Source organism: Thunnus thynnus, chromosome 23 (assembly GCF_963924715.1).
Source record: "Thunnus thynnus chromosome 23, fThuThy2.1, whole genome shotgun sequence".
Classification (NCBI taxonomy): domain Eukaryota; kingdom Metazoa; phylum Chordata; class Actinopteri; order Scombriformes; family Scombridae; genus Thunnus; species Thunnus thynnus.
Genome location: NC_089539.1, coordinates 8,780,761 through 8,799,503, shown reverse-complemented (window position 1 = coordinate 8,799,503; position 18,743 = coordinate 8,780,761). Strand labels below are relative to the sequence as shown.

Sequence of the window (18,743 nt, the reverse complement as noted above, 5' to 3'; positions counted from 1 at the left end):
GCATTAGAAGTCAAGTGGAAAGTGTTACCTCCACAGGAGATTTAAGTAACTAAAATAGAAACCAACCACTCACTTGTTGGTTTGCACGTAGGTTTGTGCTTTAATGGATATATACAGTATGTGTTATTTGTCTTTGGGGTCACTGGATCACTAACAGGAACCTGCCCACATTGATTTAGCTGCTCCCATTGGCTGATAAAGGTTGATACGGAAACCTTGTGTTTTTACTCACAGAGCATTATGCAAAACAAGTAAAAATCAACGTGTGTAAAGCAACGATTGCGCAAGAAGGCCTCTAGTAGTGAGGGGGAAATGGGGACATGTTCCAGTTCTTTTGCCTCATTTAAAACTGGGGAAACAAATCAGTGGGTGTCATGAATAAACAGCACACTTTTTCCTTAAAGAGCTGGTGATACAGTTTCCCTGGGCGAGATGACAGCCTCCATTCTGCTCAAGTAGAGCTGCCATGTTGCCAGCAGAAAGTGATCGACTGATTGCGCAAGGCATTTTTGCCGGCTGTGAGTGTGATACCTGTGTGGGGGGTGAGCAGGGCATTACTTACAGGGTGAATCACACTGATCAAAGTGACGCATGTATCAAGATAAAATTCAAATCCCTATTGAACATGGAGATTGCTAGAATAGCAACATAACTGGTGCAATGTTTTTTATGTGTGTTAGTCACCAAGCACCTAGTCAGGGCTGGCATGAATTGGATGCCAGCGTAGGAGTATGAGTGGGCAATACATAATCAAATTGTGTTAAGGCCAAGATTTAGCAATATTGTGAAGAAGGAAGTTCACCAAAGGTATCACCACTGATGCATAGTATATTTAGATTCATATATTTACAGTGGACAAGCCTCTGCAAGGGGAGTGTTTTCTCACGTGGACTTTTTTAAACAGCTTTAAAATGGTTTACATAAGTTTTGTGCAAGTGGCAATGGGCCTAAATGCTTCATGCAAAGAATATTATATTGACTTGTTCATGATATACAGTAACTGTCCCCTTTTAATAAATACTCTATATTTAATAATTTACCTCCATATAACAAAGCAATACATTATGTTGTGGTGAGAGCATGGTCTTCCATTATTGCTACCACATAAAACAAGGGCAGTATGATCTTTAACTCAGTCAGTTATTATGTGGCCAATAACCACTAAACAAATACATTATAGTCACAAAAGCATCACTAAAAAGCCAGATTAACTTGAGTTAAAGTGGATTTGCCCTCTCTGTGTCAGACTGCTGGCCTTCACAGCACTGACATTTAAAACGCCCAGACTTGACACAAAGCTTATTTCATTCAAGTAGATAACGGATGTGACGTCGGCGTTACACCGTACGCTTGTGTGTGGCACCGAGGAACACCGATTTACAAATAAGAAATACTTTGTTAAACCCGAGGGAAATTTAAGTCACAACAGCACACATAACACACAATAGAATAGAATTAAATTGTAAAATAGAAAAGCTTATTATTATAAATTGTGCTGTAATTATATATGTAGAATATATAATAACAAGAGTAGTAAGATAGCTGTAGTAATTATTAATTGTGCAATGACTATATACATGGTATATAATAAAATATGACTTTTAAAATTTTAACTTGTATATGTGTTTAGACTTCATGTGTTTAGGCGTTTATGTGTTTAAGACGTTCTTTTTTAAATTAATAATAACAATAATAATATTGTATTTAATTTGTACTGTGCTTTTCATTCGCAGGGAAGTACTACATAGTTAAAACATACAACACACAACATAAAGAAAATAACAAAATAACAAGAGTTGAATAAACAGGTTTTAAGCCTGTTTTCTTGTGCGTATTAAAATTTTAACGACTAGTCTCCGCCGGCGGTGTACGCTGACGATTTGATCAAGCGCTCCTTCAATAGACTACCGTCATGCATCGGGTGAATTTTTTTTTTTTTTTTTTTTTTTTTTTTTTTGAGAGTGGGTGGGTCTTTTTGAGAGGCGTTGCCGCACACTGACTACTGCACGATTATATACCCGCCGCGTAGTCTAACATTTTCATACATTGCGCATTTCGCGGTTGCTCAGTTCCCCGTAATTGTCCGAGCGTTAAGATATTTACAGAAACAAACATTCAGCCATGGCTAACTACATTCACGTCCCCGACGAGGCTCCCGCTGTGCCCAAAATAGACGTGACAGTTGACGAAAGCGACTACAGACCCGGTGCTCTGAAGCTGATCAAGGAGCTGAGACCGAGCTGGAAGCCATCCGAGGTTAAAATGAAGGTGCCGTTTGTTTCATTTTTAACATTTCACTGCTCAGTACAATTTGTCCACAATGTCCCTTGCCGTGTATATTCCTTTCTTTACAGTCAATGTTGATTAAAAACGCAAAAAAGTGACGTTACAGCTCTGACGTAGCTAGCTAATCTTAAACTAGCCTCATTGATTTCAGTAGCAAATGTCACAGGAAGCGAGCTATTATAATGACGCCACAGAGAGGTTAAATCCCCCAGAAGTACACTTCGGACGCTATAAAACTTGCTGTTGACATCGAGTCAGATTGATAGATGATTTCATTGCCATGTTATGTAGGTCGGGAGATATTGCGGTCATTTTCCGCCCCGTTAGGGTTAATGTTTCTCCTCTCCAAATGAGCATCTGCGTCAGCTCTGCTCATGATCAAACAGTGGGAGTTTCTCGCCGCTTTTGGCGCAGCCTGCACACCAGGACAAGCCTGTTCATATGAGTTACTGTAACGACGTCATATTATAATCTATATATAATGCATATATATATATATATATATATATATATATACACACACACACACTTGTGAGTGTTGTAAGCAATGTAATGAGGTGACAGAGAGGTATATCTGCCAGTTAAGACCTAAATGTTACGCCCCAATGACTGCCTTTCTGGAATTTATGAGATTGGCAGGCAGGTTGAGAAGCCACTCTTGTGTTAAGAATAGGTTATATAATCCTACTAATGTGTAGACTATTCTGGAAGAAACAGATGATAGATGACCCTAGATTTTGCATCAACTTTTTTTTTTGCATAAGTGACTTTGCTTGGTCAAAGAGGACTAGTGTTTACAGCAAAAAGAGAAGGGAACACAATGGTTGCAAATCTTAAGAGTAGCACAGCAATGCAACATTACTGTCTGTGCAGATACCTTGAAAGGGGATTATTTTCCCTGTCCAGTAACATAATGGGGGTGTGTCTCCACTTGGTAAACACAGTGAGGATGGGAGCTGGTCACATGTTCTGCCACACTTGTCTGTATTTCGTCAATGAGAGCAAAATGGGAACTCAGCAAATGCCAGTCATTGCTTCCTCATGAAAAATAAAATTCCTGACAGTCCTGTCATTCTCAGTCAATCCCTGATAGAGTGAACAATTAGGGCTGGTATGTTGGAACGTCCCCCACCTCTCACCAAAAATGTACCCAGCTTCACAACAGAGACAGTTCAGCTTAAATCAACTCAGACATGACTTAATTTTTCATGACCAGGTTCATTTCCTCCTCTGTATCTTGTCATTTGCCAGATTCTGACTCCTTTCAGAACTTATGTAATAGTCATAACAATGTAGGTTTTCAGGTACAAATGGCATGTTGTGGAGGATGGTCCCACTGTTGTCCAACTGTAGGTGTCAAGATTGTTGAAGTACATGAGAAATTATGCTTTTTTTTATTGTCTGATTCACCTGTTCTCCACTCCTCCTTCTGTTTGTCTCTGCAGTTCTTCACAGATGGGATAACCAATAAGCTGCTGGGCTGCTATGTGGGTGCGGTCATGCAAGATGTGGTTCTGGTCCGTATTTATGGCAATAAAACAGAACTGTTGGTCGATAGGGAAAATGAAGTGAAAAGTTTTAGAGTACTACATGCACACCGCTGTGCCCCGCGCCTGTACTGCACCTTCAACAACGGTCTGTGCTACGAGTTTCTGCAGGGAACCGCCCTGGAGCCTGAGCACATCCGCAGCCAACCTGTTTTCAGGTAAAAATGCAACATAGTCATGCAACAGTCTTGAGAGGGGTGTTTTCACAAATTCTTCTGACACAAGAGTTTGTCATTTAGGAGTTTCACTATAAAAATACAGATGCTTGTATTGCCTGCAGTACCACCCTGGGGCCAGTTTTGCATTCTTGACAGTGACACACAGGTTTGGTTTTGTTTTAAGTGGCCAGACTTGAATGGCCAGTTTTACTTTCTTTTTCTGTCTTCTCCCCCTTCTCTCCCTCCTCTTCTTCCCATCTTCGCCTCCTGCACCGGTCCACCCTTTCCTTGCGCAATATGGAACTATTTTAACGATGACGCAGTAGCAACAGTTTGAAGTCAAAGTCTTGAAATTTCCTACAAAATACTAAAAAATTCAACTCTTTTATAGTTTCCCCAAAATTCATGTTTACATGGTCAAGTAATTGTTTTATTTGGTTTGAAAAATAAAGTTAATTTGAGTTTGAACATGGAAAAGTCTGTAAAACTGGAAATGATCCATTGTGTTTGACAGACAGAGGATATGTGATAGGTAACAAATTTCATCCTGAAATATGACATTGTAGCAACTTTGTTTATAATTGTGTGCTGATTTATACTAATTTATACTATGAAGAAACCAAAATAAATTAAATAGAATTGTTCTTATAATGTCCAAGTGTTTTGTTTTTGGTCTTTTTCTATTTTTTTTTCTTTGACCCTCTGACAAGAATGTACCTTCCTTCCCATTTATGAAATAATAAAGATCCCTCCATAATGTAATACAATTAATTGAATGGCTAGACATGAGCTTGTTTGCAAATTGATGCTTGCTAATTTAATCCTCCTGTTTTTCATCTTTTCTACCTTGCAGACTCATTGCCAGGCAGCTTGCTAAGTACCATGCCATCCATGCCCACAACGGCTGGGTGCCCCAGTCTGACCTGTGGCTGAAGATGGGCAAGTACTTCGCTCTCATCCCCAAGTACCTCAAGGACCCTGAGCAGAACGCCAGGTGAGACCATAGAGAAGTTTAACCTTTTAAGTGTTTCCATATGTGGATGAAAGCCTCAAAGCATAATTCAGTTTAATTTTCAGGCCAGGTTTAGAGATAAATGTGTTCATATTTGTAAAGCTCTCATAGAAGACGACGGACATTTTTTACAATCACTGTTTCAACATTGCAGACCTACATGTTATCTGGTTTTAAATAGCCAATATTTAGACCAATAAAAGTTGCATTATGCTACCTAGACTTGAATTTAGTACTCATTTGAAATCCTGAATAAAGAGCAAAAAAGCAAAGAAAGAACGACCCTTTCAAAACCAAAGTGTACACATAAAGGACAATATGAAATTTATTGATAAGATTAATACTATTTACTAACCCTGACATGAAGCTCAAAGAAAAAGTAATAGATTGTTGATTGATACTTGCTACTGCTTTCTGGGAAGGGGGTCATAAATATTACATTTAGTGAGTCAATTAACTCCTGTTTTCCTGAGCTTGAAGTCTAGTATTACACATGCATAAGCTAAAATCAATATTGCATTAGTTAACTGACATATCTCAATCTGAGTATGTAGGTTACAGAATTTTCCCCTTCGTTCATTTTGTGTCAGCATCAACACAAAGGAACAGAAGTGCAGTGCATCACAGGGAAATTGAATGATGATTGTGGTAGTTCACCAACACGCTTTGGACACTTTGGCACCATTAATAAGTCTTGATTGTTTAAAAATTGCATTGGTTATAACAACTACCTTCATAGATATTGGCACCCAAAATGGATCCAAAACAAACATTGACTCTGTAGGCTGTTGATTTCCATGGATGTCACCCAAATATTAACATTGTGTGAAAAATACTGATAAAGACTCATGGAAGACTGCAACACTCAGATACCCTGCACTATCTAAAGGCTTATATTCTGAAGTCAAAAACAATGATGATGGTTAGCTTTGTGGTAATGATCTGATAAACATAATTTGGTGCATTATCTCCGGTAAATTAACTAATTAACGAAATGAAGCAGCCAGGGGAAGGAAATGTGTGTGGGTGTTTATTTGTTTGCTGTTTTACCCGATTCCTCTCTGGTCTTCTCATGACATTTACAATGGAAAAAGTATCTTGGTAGCACAAGTAGCATTGTGTATGTGCATAAAACTAAACTAACCAAAATAATTAAACCTAACCTTATAGGATGGAAATGTAGTTGTGAATAAGCTGTAGTCAGGATTTAAGTCAAGTCACAAAATCTTTAAATCAGGTAGTAACATTTGGAGGATATCAGTTGATGATTTATTAATTTAATAATGACTATCATGCTAGCTAAAATTAGGTTTAGACATCGTTCAGAAGTGTCATATACATGTATCTGCAGTTAAATTGATTATGACTATTTCTTTGTCTCCCATTTTTGCCTCGTAAAACACAGTGCCAGCCTGTAAAATTAGACTACACATCGTGGTTTGTTTTCTTCCTCTTCTTCTTCCCTTTCTATTTCTAACTCTCTACTTTCAGGTTCCTCATACTGACTTTACCTCCATCTGTCTTTGAGACAATAACTACTCCTACCTTTCATCAATATCCTCACCCTCCTCCGCTCTCTGCCTCCCCCCCAGGTTGCACATGGAGGTGCCCAGCCAACGGTGCCTCCGAGAAGAGCTGGTGTGGCTCCAGCAGAGCTTGTCTGTGCTGGGCTCCCCCGTAGTTCTGTGCCACAACGACCTGCTCTGCAAGAATATCATCTATAACCAGGAGGCAGGTGAGTATTAACTGCACAAGCGTAGTCATAGACATTACCGTGTGATTGAATTGTGTTGTAGAGTGAACTGCATTGGTGCCTCCGCTCAGGTAGGATTGCATTAACTGCACTTCCTCAACCCTTGTCACATGCTTCACTCACTGTCAGTGTTTTCATCGGGCTGCAGGCATAGAATTAGAACGGTCAGATAAGAGAATCCAGTTATTTGGATGTTCGGTTTGCTCGAGATACACAAATGTGGCATGTCGATTTATGGAGATGATGTAATTGGAGGTTGGGACAGTCATTTGTGTCTGCCTCCAATAAATTTGGCCAAATGCTCTTTCTTTGTGTATGCAAATATGTGGTAAATCATCAGATTTCAATATCCCATACCTTTTTAAATTCCTGGTGGACATCTGTAATCATTGGCTTGTTCAGATATTTGGCACATAGTAAATTTTTGGTAGTTTTCTAATTTGGATTCTATTCTGTTTCCTAAATTCTGTCTGATCTGTCGTTCTAAATCTGTGCTTCAAATGTAGACTGAAAACCACCATTATCAGCCTGAACAAACTGTCATTACATCATACCAAGTCTCACTTTTATTGATAGCATGTGTTTTTTCGGTGCTTTTTTTAGCAATGTTGCCATTTTTTTTTTTTTTGTTGCTAAGAATGTCAAGCAACCTGTCCTCAGGCAAACATGTGTCGCACTGATCGACTTTGATTATATCAGTCAAACTGTACCAGTCATTGTCTGTGTAGGAGAGGAATGGCGGGGTGAACATGAGAAAGAAGGGGTGAAAAAGGAGAGTTCAGGGTTTTTATATATGTGGGAGGTGGGTTGGGGGTGTTTTAAGAGCTGTCAGCCCCCTCGTCCGTTCGCGACGAGGGGTGGGGCCCTTCTCACAGCTCCTTGTGTCTAGCCTTTTTCCCCTAGGAATGACAGCTGAGGCTGTGGCTGCACTGCGCCGCCCTGCCCTGGGGAGGCAATGGAGAGAGACAAACCTCACGCACAGTCGGCTCTGAGGGCCCTCGTGTAGTCGGCCCTCTGCTCAGGCCAATCGGGATGAGTTCATGGCACCCATATCACCCTCCAATGCTACTCGGCCACCAGTTGTCCCTCGGACATCTTATTGCTAGGCTTCTTGCAATGCTGTGGTGATAACACAGATGTTTTTATCATTTACACTTGCTTTAAGTCACTCGCCAGCCAAATGCCTTAAATGTACATCTAAGCAATTTTCCACTTCACAGCCACAGTACATGAATCGCTGGGCAAACCATTTACAGTAAAGCTGAAACATGCTTCTGCATAGTGCTTATTGGGTCAGCAAGCAAAGATATCTGGTAACACTGTAATCGGCCAACACCCAACATAGAACTCTGTTAAATTTCTGTAAACTGAGTTTTGAAAAATGCAACATTGCCTCAAGTGCAAATGCTAATATTAAGTTAATGTTAAGTAAAGCTCTCGTATGTCGAAATGTTGACTTTTGTGCACAACTTCTATTCATGTTTGCAGACTTGCAGAATCATGTTTCAGGCTTCAGTAAGTTGAGGCTGAGGTTATCAGTACTCCTGTTTAGAAGTATTATTGATTAGGAGCCAAAATAGAAAGGAATTTTCCCTTCTCCTGATTACCTTTAGTGTGATCACACATGTCAATGCACTTACAACTAGAACACACCTACATATAACAATCATTATGGAATTGACACCTTAATGGAGTACAAGCACTTTAGCTCCAAGCCATAATTACTGTATCTGGCCGCGCCCACTTAAACTGTCTAAACCATCGCTGTAGTAAACCCAATCTCTATTGTACTCTGCATATACAGCCTTTTGTTGGAAAACAGAGTGGGCTTCAAAAGAGATTTAACAGCTACCACGCTGCTTCCTGTCATTTCTGCTCAGCTGTCTGTGCTGATTTGAAACCACTTGTCTGCCAAAGGCAACAACAGAGAAGCCACCACTTCCTGTATTGATAAAACCATGAAGCAAAAATTGGAAATTTTGATCATTTTTGTTGCTGTTTTCTTAAGATACAGTTAAAAGTTCAAAATATTCACTCAACAAGTGTCATATTAGTTTTTCTTCTTCTTTTTGTCTCTCTTTACTTTGTCCCCATCACAAGCTGGTTTTGTCTCCGTGCCCCTCTCACTTTACTCAGATGTTTTCAAGAAAAAAAAGAAAAAAATTTGCACACATTTCGCTCGGTCCCAAGGGTCACAAAATCTGCAGCTCAGCAGCCTACAGGAAGCCTCTCAAAGACTCAGTCATTTGCAGAAGCAGCAGAGGTGTCACGCTATTGGGTTCACAGTGGACAAATGAGAAGGGAGCATTGGAGGGGAGTGTCGTGAGAAGGGGAATGGAGGTTTCATGTGCGAGGGGAGGGGAGGGGGGGGGGAGAAAAGGATCGGGGGTTTGGCAGCTCTGCCTGATGTTTCGACATTGTGCGTGGGAGCAAGAATGGATAAAAGACAAATGTGTCAGTGAGAGAGTGAGCATGTGTGAAAGATGTGTTTGCCCCAACCTTTTCATCTGCTGCACAGGGGGGCTATAGCCACTGCCCGGAGGTGTTCAGTTGTGTCCCGCTAGGACCTACACGCCGGCTGGTAACCCACCTCAAAGTGTCTTTCTCTATAGTCCAGCACCACCTCAAAAACTAATGTTCTATATGTTAGGGCAAAGAAATAAGCTAAGGCCCCAAAACACAAAAATTAAAGAGTAGCATTAATGTTGACTGAATGTATTTTTCCTCAAAATTCAAATAGTCTTTTAACATCTCTGTAACAACTGGGCTTGTTAAAGTAAGGGTTTGTATTTTGAGATGAGCCACTTCATGACTGAATGCTTCCCTCTGTGTTCATTATTAATGTATGCAGATACGTCACATTTTCAGTGGCCTACAATTGCAATCAGGCAGCAACACATTCTTTGACCTTCTCTCTCAATGCTCTAACATCAGATTTAAGCCTACAGTCTGACTGTGTATTGACTTTAGTTGTTCTGTAGGTAACCCCAGAAACATCAAAAGGCATTGGCTCTCAGTTACTGTGTCAGCACATAGTTTTAGTCAAGTCAAAAAGTTTCTGAGAGAGCACTTACCTTACTGTGTGTTGCTGTATGATTGCTTTGGCAGCTCACTGTACATTTCTACAGAGCATGTTAGTGTCTCTTTGTATGTTTCTATCTTCCTCCCTTTGTCTCTCTGCTTTATTTTCCTTTTTTTTTTTTCATTTCTTCTCAAAACAGAACTTTGACTTGGCCATTTTTCCCTCACTCTGTGCACGTATCCAAAACAAACACTCTCTGGAAAGCCAGCTGTACTCCTTTTTTCCCTTTTTTTAATTTTGTATGTGTTCCATGTGTTACATCAGGATTTGCACATTTTCATCTTTGCTAATGTATCCTGGCTGCCTGTTTTGCTGTTTCTTGGAAAAGGTCTGATAACTCCCTTAGATACCATTGGAGATTGACTGTTTATGGTAGATGTGCAAGCTACCTTTCTATTCTCATTTCAATGATTTCTCTTGTAGTTCTTAGGTATACCAAACTAAAAATTGCAAGGACAACATAAAAGCATAGAATTTCCCACATTTACTTAATCTCTATCCTGAATCTCTATGTTGACTCTGACTTCCCTTTATCTAAGAATGGTTGCATCGTTTTGCATGTGATAAGTGTTTGGCAGCGTTTATATATAGAAGAATACCTCTAAGTCTAAATGTCTCTTAATTCCCCTTTTCATTTTTCTGTGGTGATGTCTCTCACAAAAGCTTATTTCCTCAAAATGCAAACTCTTACCTCTCGCCCGCACAATCAGCCAATAGCCAGCCAGTCCAGTTAGACAGAAAGAAAGTTACAGTATGAAATGAAAAGCCTTGACATTCTGAGTTATCAAAGGGAAAACACATTCATATTATGTCTGCTTCTTGTATCTGTGCCTAAACAATGCTACTTCTCTTTCCAGGCAATGTAAAGTTCATTGACTACGAGTACGCTGGGTACAATTACCAAGCCTACGACATTGGGAATCATTTCAATGAGTTTGCTGGTAAGTACAACTTGTAGCTAAACATGTCTGTGTAATATTCCCTAAAATATGTGTTCACATTCATACATTTGTTAAGACTTCAGCGCCCCATACTGAGCTCATAAATGTTTACTTTCATGTGTTCCAGGCCTGAATGAAGTGGATTATAGTCACTATCCAGGGCGGGCCTTTCAGCTGCAGTGGCTCCGCTCCTACCTGGAAGCCTATAAGGAGCATAAAGGCCAGTGCAGTGAGGTGACTGACAGAGAGGTGGAGATTCTTTTTGTCCAAGTCAACCAATTTGCCCTGGTAAGTATTTGTATTCCACCTGCATTATAAATCACAGAAGATTATAATTAGGACTTGGTGTATTTAGCCCTATATTTTTAATATAACTACACGATTACTGTTAAATGATCGTTCTGGTTATTTTTGGTCATGTTGTGATCAGATATCAGTTTGAACTCGTGTTGACACTTTGACTTGAGGAAGAAGTGCTAGAATAACGTTGAGATTCTAGACAATCTAGTAGAGGCACATGACTTCCTGTTTGGGTTCTGTTTCACTAAACTCTTTCATGTGGGGTAGTGAAGACTGATGAGAAAGAATAAAACAAAGATGTCACTGGAGCTGGACAGAATATGAAAAAAATGTAGCAAAAAAGTAATTCATTAATATTTAAAATTATATGTTAGTTTTGACGTATCCTGTATGGTCAAGGACAAGTATGCTGTCTTTGTAATACTTAGTGTGTAACAGCTGGATCATATTCCTGATTACAGTCAAAATTAAAGAATTGAAACTGAACACATGTAGAGTACAGTAAGAGGCCCAGCAGCTTGTCCTAAGTGGATTTTCCAGGCCTGCTGCCAGGTGTTGGGTCAGTAAACATGGATTATAGTGTGATTTGGTTAAACAGAGTGCAGAGTGATGTGGGCAATAACCTACACACCTGCTCTTGAGTATGACAGAAGGATGTTTGTGATGTGCTCGCTGAGGCGGCCAGCATATGGTTGGCACTCTTAATGACAACTGGTAACCCTTGTGAGGCTCGCCGCTCTCCCCTGAGCTACACTCTGTCTTGTTTACTGTCAAGAGGAAAAAGAGGACAGTGTGGAGGATGGGCAAGTGAAGCAATTGTGTTTCTGTGTCAGCTATTTGTTGTGGTTGCCATAGGGCTTCTGCTGGCTTTGTACATGCTCGAATGAGCCGTGTTGGGTAATTAGAAACGACATTTACTTTTAGACAGTGAGCGCTTGCTAATCCTCGGTGTCTCCGTTTTTGCTCTCTCTCTCCTCTTCATCTAGGCATCGCATTTCTTCTGGGGTCTCTGGGCTTTGATTCAGGCCAAGTTCTCCACCATCGACTTTGACTTCTTGGGGTATGTTGCCACCTTGAAAGAAACCAGCATTCACACTTTTATCATGAGCTATTTTATTTTCTTCTGTCCAGCAGATTTCAGTTATTTAATCACATGTTTAAGAACAAGATGTTACGTACACAAGTCACATGTCACATACATTTTTATCTTATCTCTGACACTACTCTTCTCTCTGTGTGTCTCTACCCTCAGATATGCAGTCCTGCGCTTCAATCAGTACTTCAAGATGAAACCGGAGGTAGCTGCACTGAACTTACCAGAATAAAAGCCCCTGCCCCCTCCTTTTCTTCCTACCCTCCACCCTGCTCTGTGCCTCACATGATGACTGCACAGCGCCCTCTAGGGGTCTATGTAGGAAAGAGCCAGAACTGTTCAGTGCCTACATGTCCCATCCACATGTCCTTATCTCTATAGATTGAATGGACCACAGTCTTATCCATAATCTGCAGTCACATTTAATAACCAGGAGGTAGCCCAAAATCATTTGTAGTCTGGGCATGTGTGAAGTATTGTAAGACCTGCTATAATGGGAAGCCCACATGGCTACATTTACTGTAGGTGTTTAAATTATTCTAATATCAATTAGGATATCAACATGATTTCTGCTATTTGTAAGGAGCTTTTCGAATAGCTCAAATAACTATAAATGGTACCACGTGGGTGGAAAATTACCTCATTCACAACCAATACATAGCAACCACCAGCATGACTGACAGGTGGCCCAAACACTAATCTTGATTGCCTGGAGACAACTTCATAGAAGCTCATATGAACATTTTATGTGGAAACCCCTCCAGAGACAGGCCAGCTAACGACCAAATTTATAATGACAGAAAAGCAATACAAAGCCTGCTTTGTTTGCTGAGTAACCAAGTTAAAAAAAAAACAAATGACAAGATGGAAAGGCCAGTGCTGTCCTTAATCCCATGTGATGAAAGCCACACTAAGCAAAAAAAAACTTATGGCCTGCCTTGTGACTCTTGTTTTCACCCTTATTTTCCCCAGCATACTGTACGTGGGTGGTGTGCCAGAATAGCCATGTAGTCATTGTTGCTGCATAGTTTGGTGAGGGCTTGTGTGTTTTGGCTTTCTAGACTGAAGGTAGAAACATCAAGTTGTAGGAGAGCATCTTGTGTTTACATCCAACCTCCTCCCCTGAGTTTAATAGTTGTATATCACTGAACAGTCAATTGAGTTTTTCACTATAATGTAGGTTTCATGTTTGTTTTGACACGTGCCTTTTGTCTAAATCTCGACAGGGGACACACATGCATTTCACTGTAATTTGAACATTCCATTGTTCATAATGTTAGACAGGAATTTTAGTGGTAGCTCACATGGTAAGTCAGCAGTGTGGGGAACATTATTCACTGTGACGTTGGCTGTAAGCCATGCTGTACGAGACAAGACCAAACCATGTCAGGGAAAGTTTGGGAGTTATCTTTAGATATTACAAAACACTGCTGTTCAGTCCTTATGAACGCAGGACTGACCATTTCTTATACTTGTAGACCAGTTCTTATTCACACATGGTGATAGGGCCTTGCAGATTGTTCGCGTTTGTCATTTTAAGCTCTCAATGTTGAAATTAAGGTCTGTAGAAAAATATGGAACTTTTGGGGAGAAAGAAAGTGAAGTTGGTTATCTTATCTCTTAGTGCTGGTCAGCTCGGTAAAGTTAGACACATCTGTTTTGAAGTTAAAAAAAAAAAAATGCAATGAAAACCAGCTGTTAGTGGGACCTGAGGAGCAAGAGCACCATCTGTTGGAGAGAAGAAAAATAATGGCTGCTGTCTGTCACTGTTGATATTCACGTTTAACTTTATTAGTGTTTTAAAAGGAGCTTTAGGAGGCCTTTGAAAAACGTCATCTCTTGGTTATTTTGATAAGCCTACACCAAAGTGCTGACATCTGTTTTTTTTGCTTGTACATAATGCGCACTGTCATTTTTCCATGTAGCACAAAGAGAATTAGAATGATAATTAAGACCTTTTTTTTTTTTTTTTTTCTTTTTTTTTTTTTTTTTTTTAGAAATTTCAGTTTTTATACTTATTTAAATGGAAATGTTACGGCTGTGGTCTTTTAGAGTGTGTGGATGTTTGCTGGTGCAATAACAGATGAATCTTGGGCAAATATATTCAAAAAAGAAAAAGAATTGAGCTTCCTGAGCAATTTAAACCTAAAACTTGCGTGCAAAACGCGGTGAAACAAGTTTGTTTTCACAATTTCCCCAAAACAAGTTACCTTATTACAAGTTTGCCCAAAGGCTCTCTGCTGTAACAAGTGTGCAATGCTCCGTGAATAGACCAATACTGATGAGACTGGATTGTCCACTCATGTTCACACTGCACTGTTCATCTACCATAGTGAAGGAGTAGGTATTGAAGTGTTAGTCTGCCAGTGTGCCTGTAAAAGCTCTTGTTTTGTACTTCTGGTTTTGAAGTTTGAAGGTTAGGCCTATTACTTCTGTCTTTTCTTTAGCGTTGTGTGTCTTTCACAATGGGGAATTGAGATGGAAGAAGTAGTTTGACTCAGACCTAATAAGAATTTGAAATCTTTGTACATTGGCTTTTAAAATATGTAAAAATCTTCCATAAAAGTGTACTTGATGGTACCGATTAACTGTTTGAGTTGTGTGGGAGGAACATGTGAAGGGTCTGTGGGAGATTATATATTATTTCTGTTGGGTGTCTGAAAGGTAGATTATCATACTATGTTTACATATAACACATAAATTCATGCAGTTTGTCAAATTGTACTGCCACATATTCAGAATATTGAAAATATTTATAAGCACACTGCTGAAATACTGCTTATAGGCTTTATTTTCCCATCCATATGAATCAAACAAACGAATTTCCACTGTGTCATAGGTCATTTCAGTACTACTTAGAACACTAAATTTCAGAATTGTGTTTGTATTTAACATTGTAAAGAAATCTGTCCTTATGCATTCTCTCTGGCCACTGTAGCATATGTTTATATGTACAGTAAAAAAAAATGTAATAATATCTTTGCCTGTTCTCAAATGTGAATGAATGTACATAGAGGAAGTTGTTTTATTTTCTTTTGTTTTTTAAAAGTTACATTAAAGTGAATAGTTGCCTGGGGTAAGAGGTGAAATTTAAAAAAATGACATTTTCAATACTGTAAACATGCTTTGAGAAATAAAAGTCTATTTACCCTTATTTATGTCTTCTTTTAATCTCCTGTCTCTTAAGTTGTTAAACAAGGAGTTCTCTGTCTGTGTTTGGTTTACTGGTTCAAATCATAGTTAAAATATGCGTGGTAATTTTTTGGCAGGACAGTTTTCCTAAAGACAGAATCTTAAATGTTATGATTGCTAACCAGAGTAGTTATCAATTTTAATTAGATTCCCTTTATCACTCAATAGACATAGACATTATTTCAATGTAATGGCTGTGACACCCTCACTTTTCACTCAGTGTAATTCAGTGAAACAGCGCCCCCTGAGTTAATAGCCGGTACTGTGTATTAGCTTGTCTGTGTTTTTTTGTGTGTTTTTGGTCTAGATATAAAGCCAGAGTTTGTTACTGTACAGTTTGGGAAATTCAGAAATATAAGTAATTAGTTTTTCATCCATCTTTCAGTTTAAGCAGTAGTCAATGACAGCGACTGGCTGTGCTGCACCCACAAAGGTCAGTGCAACTCAGGTCAAAGTTAAAGAACCAGTGTGAAGGATTTAGGGGGGGCTATTGGAAGAAATGGTATACAATATTCATAAGTAGTTTTAAATTAGTTTATAATCACCTGAAGCTAAGAATTGTTGCGCTTTTGTTATCTTAGAATGAGCCCATTATATCTACATAAAGAGCAGGTCCTGTTCAACGAGCCCACTATGTTATACCACCATGTTTCTACAGTAGCCCAGAACGGACAAACCAGACACTGGCTCTAGAGAGGGACTGTCACATTTTTCACAAGCAGCAACCTCTGTGGCTGAAAAAGCTAGCCACTAGCGTCAGGGTTACCTCCACCCTCTTGTCCAAATATGGTCATTTCTGGCTCCAAAAATCCAAGATGGCGACGGTCAAACGCAAACTCGAGGCTTCAAAACAGGAGTGCACAAGCCAAAGGGTGACATCATGGTGCCTACGTCCATTATTTATTTATTTATTTATTTTTACAGTTTATGATTTTTCGTGAGTTTCACGGTCATTGTAGGTTCTCCTAAAGGCTTGAAAGGGGAGTGTAAAGGTAGGAGTATCCACTCACCCCTATATCCTACTAAATCTTACACTGGCCCTTTAAACAAATTTGAACTTTCGGCGCCTTCCCGCGACGCACCGCGCAGAAGCGACGCAACACACGGCATATACAATTTTGGAGAAAGCGCACAAGCTGTTTCTCCTCGAAAATGTAAATACGCCTGAAGAAATGTTAAACAAGAAAACAATGGGACTTCTCCACCGAAAAAGGCCTCGGGAGGAGAAACTTAAATGACATGTGACTATTAGCCTAAAAACAAACAAAACGTCTTGCTAACGATGTGATAGCATCGACTAGTGGAGAAGAGGAGTGCTAGCAACAAACAAAATGACCATCACAACTTTACCTGCAGTGGGATATTATATGACATGGAGACTTGGACATCGACTTTTGGACATGGAAAAAAGGAGAATGGGCCTTCGACGTCAAATAACGTGAGTCATAAACACCCTCTAGCTGTTTGTTTGTGTCTGTCACCTGGCCTGCTGGTTTGTTACCTGGTGAAATATCCTCTGGCGCTGAGTATTTACTCTTCGCTGAGGTGTTGTTGACGTTATGAAGGTCATATTTAATGTGCTTGGGTTTGTCTTGACACAGAGCTTTGAACAATTTGGTTGTTCAGTCACCTGCTGTTTGATATGTGAATGTGCAAGGTCTGCTGGGTTGGTTGTGACAATTCCTTCATTCTTGTTTTGTTTTTTAACTGTGCTCTGTGAGTAATGAGCTTCAATAAGTAACTATAATGTAGGTCTTGGATGCAGTCTTTGGTATGCTAAGCACATAGACTGTTGTTTGTGTATGTGATTGGCTTAAATTGATTTTTTTTTGAGGTGAACATAAACCTGTAACTAAATCTGTGAAGGTTTTAGTGTTTTTCAGTATTCAGTACAAGCTGTATGAGTATAATCTTTACTGTATATCTTTGTCTGCTGAGATTTTCTTAACATAAGAAATGTGTGTAAGTCATGTATCTATGATATGTGCATTGTTTCTTTTTGATTTGAGCATAAATCTAAAGCCGATTTACCAATTCACTGTTATGGTTTGGTTTGGTACCACAAACCTGGATTTGTTTCCTGTGTCAGTAAAATGACACATTGTCCAATTTACATCTTAAAATGAGTATTTAGTTTCACTGTCCCTTCCTAAAAAAACAGCTGTTCCCAGTCTGACTCATATGGTTCAAATGAATCAGCCCTGTCACTGCATGACACCAGATCACTCTTTTGGCAATGATGGCCGTGCAAGCAACAAAACAACAGAGTCAAATATTATTATGGCACCAGAATGTTGCTATGATGGGTCTGTGTGTCTTCAGAGATCCTGCCATCTACATTCTTCCCATCAGAGCCCGACACTCAATCAGCCAGAACTGAGAAAGCACATACAGTATTTGCAAGACGTGTGTATTTTGCTCCTTGGAAAGTTTGTACCAGAGATGACCAAAAGATGGCAGCAAAACCTATAGAAAGAAATGATGTGTACAGGTCCCCAAACCTGGCATAAAGCTCACCACAGGGTACAAAAATAATCCTATTGGACATTTATTATTTGTGATATTAACGCTTATTAACATAGATTTCTATATTTAAAATAGAAGAGAGCACATTAATATGCCATGTATTGAACCCTCCTATTCAGAGCAAATAAGAAAAGGCTGAATTTATTGAAAAAACATCACATTGAAATAGGCTTATATTTATTTGCGGCATTGAGCCCTGAGCCAGTTTTTCTTTGTGGAGGACCCAATTTGGTTTTGGAGCCCAGATGTGAAATGAAGTCTAAATAAAGGCAATATGGGTTGAATTAAAAAATTGACGGTCCTTTAGGTGTTCGGAGGGGATCTGTGAGCATGACAACAGAGCTTTGCTTTATGCTTACATTTTTTTCCTGACAGCAGTAATGTTTAGGCCTATTAGTTGGTCAAAACCACCAGAGGATGGGGTGTTGTGATATGCTGGTTTGTCTTTGTGTTGTAAAAGTAAAAGGAATGCGTCGACAGGCTCCAGTAATGCACATATTTACAGTTTGCCTTCCCAAGGGTTAAATTAGAAACCCATTCATGCCTCATGCCCAAAACCAAACAAGTAATTTCTTACCATTCTCTAGAAGCAAATCAGGCCTGCCTTTCGTCTCCCTAATGTGAGCACTGTCTTATACAGTCAAACAATTACAACAGTGCATTATCCAGCTCGCTGACTGTAATTCAATTAACTTCCTCCCCCCGGCTTCATCTACCCGGATAATACACACATTAATTAACAACAGAATCCAATATCGGCTGTTCTGCGCCTCCACTTATTTTCATTTCTCATAAAAAGGTCATAGCAGCCACTTCCAACTGAAGACAATTGGTATAAGTGTGTAGTAATGTG

General features: G+C 39.5%; 1 protein-coding gene and 1 long non-coding RNA gene across 11 annotated transcripts in view; both read left to right on the top strand.

Moving 5' to 3' along the window:
- Nucleotides 1–1,963: 1,963 nt before the first annotated feature.
- etnk1 (ethanolamine kinase 1) lies at nt 1,964–15,326 on the top strand. Its single transcript, XM_067582322.1, has 8 exons — nt 1,964–2,268; nt 3,732–3,991; nt 4,845–4,985; nt 6,596–6,738; nt 10,696–10,779; nt 10,907–11,067; nt 12,066–12,139; nt 12,332–15,326. The coding sequence occupies exons 1-8, from the start codon at nt 2,122–2,124 to the stop codon at nt 12,402–12,404; spliced, it is 1,083 nt and encodes a 360-aa protein (XP_067438423.1). The 5' UTR covers nt 1,964–2,121; the 3' UTR covers nt 12,405–15,326.
- Nucleotides 15,327–16,058: 732 nt separating this feature from the next.
- The window catches only part of LOC137176310 (uncharacterized), a 275,304-nt gene continuing 272,619 nt past the window's right edge, over nt 16,059–18,743 (top strand). For 4 of the 10 annotated variants that reach the window (XR_010925844.1, XR_010925848.1, XR_010925849.1 and 1 more), the window contains exon 1: nt 16,079–16,802. This is a non-coding gene — a long non-coding RNA (uncharacterized lncRNA). Of the gene's footprint in view, nt 16,803–18,743 lie in introns of all 10 variants that reach the window. The other 6 variants (XR_010925841.1, XR_010925842.1, XR_010925843.1 and 3 more) reach the window with 4 other exon arrangements.